At 28.7% G+C, this 1,873-nt stretch overlaps 1 protein-coding gene across 1 annotated transcript; it reads left to right on the top strand.

Moving 5' to 3' along the window:
• The first annotated feature begins 29 nt into the window (after window positions 1-29).
• LOC112454515 (odorant receptor 4-like) lies at window positions 30-1,826 on the top strand. Its single transcript, XM_025015954.1, has 4 exons — window positions 30-250; window positions 397-507; window positions 1,154-1,309; window positions 1,527-1,826. Exons 1-4 carry the CDS (start codon window positions 176-178, stop codon window positions 1,578-1,580), a joined length of 396 nt encoding a protein of 131 aa, XP_024871722.1. The 5' UTR covers window positions 30-175; the 3' UTR covers window positions 1,581-1,826.
• The last annotated feature ends 47 nt before the right edge of the window (window positions 1,827-1,873 follow it).

Genomic DNA, 1,873 nt, shown 5'->3' with positions numbered 1-1,873 from the left:
TATTTAAATGTTCTTCATATTACACAGTACACAAAGATTGTAAAAAATATATTCTGAATACTAACACATATCGTAGATCGTCTAAAATAAATTTTGCAAAAAAACATACCATCACGCTTGATGTGTCGTAACTGCAGAGATATGTTTCAGTTTTATACAACAAATAGAAAGTATTATGAATAAAGCCTGTCTAGCAGAATTGATGGGATCTAACATACTTATGTGCTTAATGGGATATTTCGTTATTATGGTATGCTGATAATAACTAAAACTTCGTCTCAAATCGCAGATAACAGATAATTAATAATTAATAACAGATAACAGATAATTGAAATGCCGCAAAAACAGATTACCTTATTTTCCTGCAGTAAATAAAGACAGCAATTTATTTTCCAGAACTGGAGTGCGTTCGATAAGGCAAAATTATTATCACATTTTACGGCATACTTGACAGCGTGTATCATTATATTTATATATTGTTACATCGGTGAAATCCTCACGAAAGAGGTAATACCTTGAAATAAAAAATATTTTTTAGACGTGTGAAAATTCATTTAATTTGATTATGTACACTGAGAAAAAAATTTGTTAATCCGGAAAAATATTTAGTCCAATACGTGCAACTAAACATTTTAGTTAGTTTAAATAAACATTAGTTGAATTAATTAATTCTTGATTAAAAATGTTTGATGGTTGACATGCAACTTATAATAATTGCTGAAACAACTAATGTTTAATAAACTAATTAACATGTGTAGTTGCAAAGATCAAAATATTTTTAAATATCAAATTACGTACATAGTACAAGTAATTACACTGTTATTGCAATTTCTAGAACCAGTATCGATCTCTACTGAAATCCATAGTGGACTTTAGTGGACTAATTAGTCCACTAAAGATTACCAAATGATGATTTTACTAGAGATCGAAATAACAGAAATCGCAATAATAGTGTCAATATTTGTATTATATAATTTAATTTTCCGCATATATATACAACTGCACCCCAGACTCACACTGGCCATTGAATTGTAACTACAGTAATACGAGTCAAGCAAATAGATCTGATTAATAGTATCCTTTGATATCTTTTTACCATCGGCGTTAGACGTTCAGATACTCAAAGAAATTTCTAAATATTTTTATTTATTAGTGTGAAAAAATTGGAGACATAACATATATGACTAATTGGTATAAACTGCCTCACAAAACAGCGCTCGGTCTCATTTTGATAATCATGCAATCGAGTCACACTATCAAGATAACTGCGGGAAAAATATTTCAGTTATCCATAGCAACCTTTGGTGACGTAAGTAACACATATACTACAGTTATTGACGTCGAATATAAAATTTTGACAAAATTGACTTTCTTATCGTTCATAAATTGTTATAATAATGATTATACATAATAACTTTACGATTTAATCTGATACAATATACTGTGTCAAAGCAAGTTTCAACAACATAATAATTTATTGTACATTTTGTTGTTAGCAAAAAAACAAAGCCATTTCGTCATTTCAGGTAATCAAAACTTCCACGGCATATTTAAATTTCTTACGAACGATGACCATGTAAAACGTAGAGAGACTTAGTTACAAAACACATGTATGGAATATCTTCCAAATAGAATAGATGTTAAATAAACACGCTTAATAATAATTATGGTATAACAGAATTTTCTACGATTAAGTTCTTGAAAGTACAAATAGTATTTCTCACAATTTCCCTGAAACTAAAGAAATTAAAACCAAATACTTTACGAAACTTACATGCATAGCCACAAAAAAAGTACTATCGTATTCCTCCTTAAACGTGGTCTTTAACAAGCATGTCAAGTACATTAGAAAAAATTGCTAAAATATAATACA

Source organism: Temnothorax curvispinosus, unplaced genomic scaffold (assembly GCF_003070985.1).
Source record: "Temnothorax curvispinosus isolate PA1 unplaced genomic scaffold, ASM307098v1 QBEX01005130.1, whole genome shotgun sequence".
Classification (NCBI taxonomy): Eukaryota; Metazoa; Arthropoda; class Insecta; order Hymenoptera; family Formicidae; genus Temnothorax; species Temnothorax curvispinosus.
The sequence above is the reverse complement of the archived record's forward strand: the minus strand, read 5'-3'. Positions and strand labels throughout refer to the sequence as shown.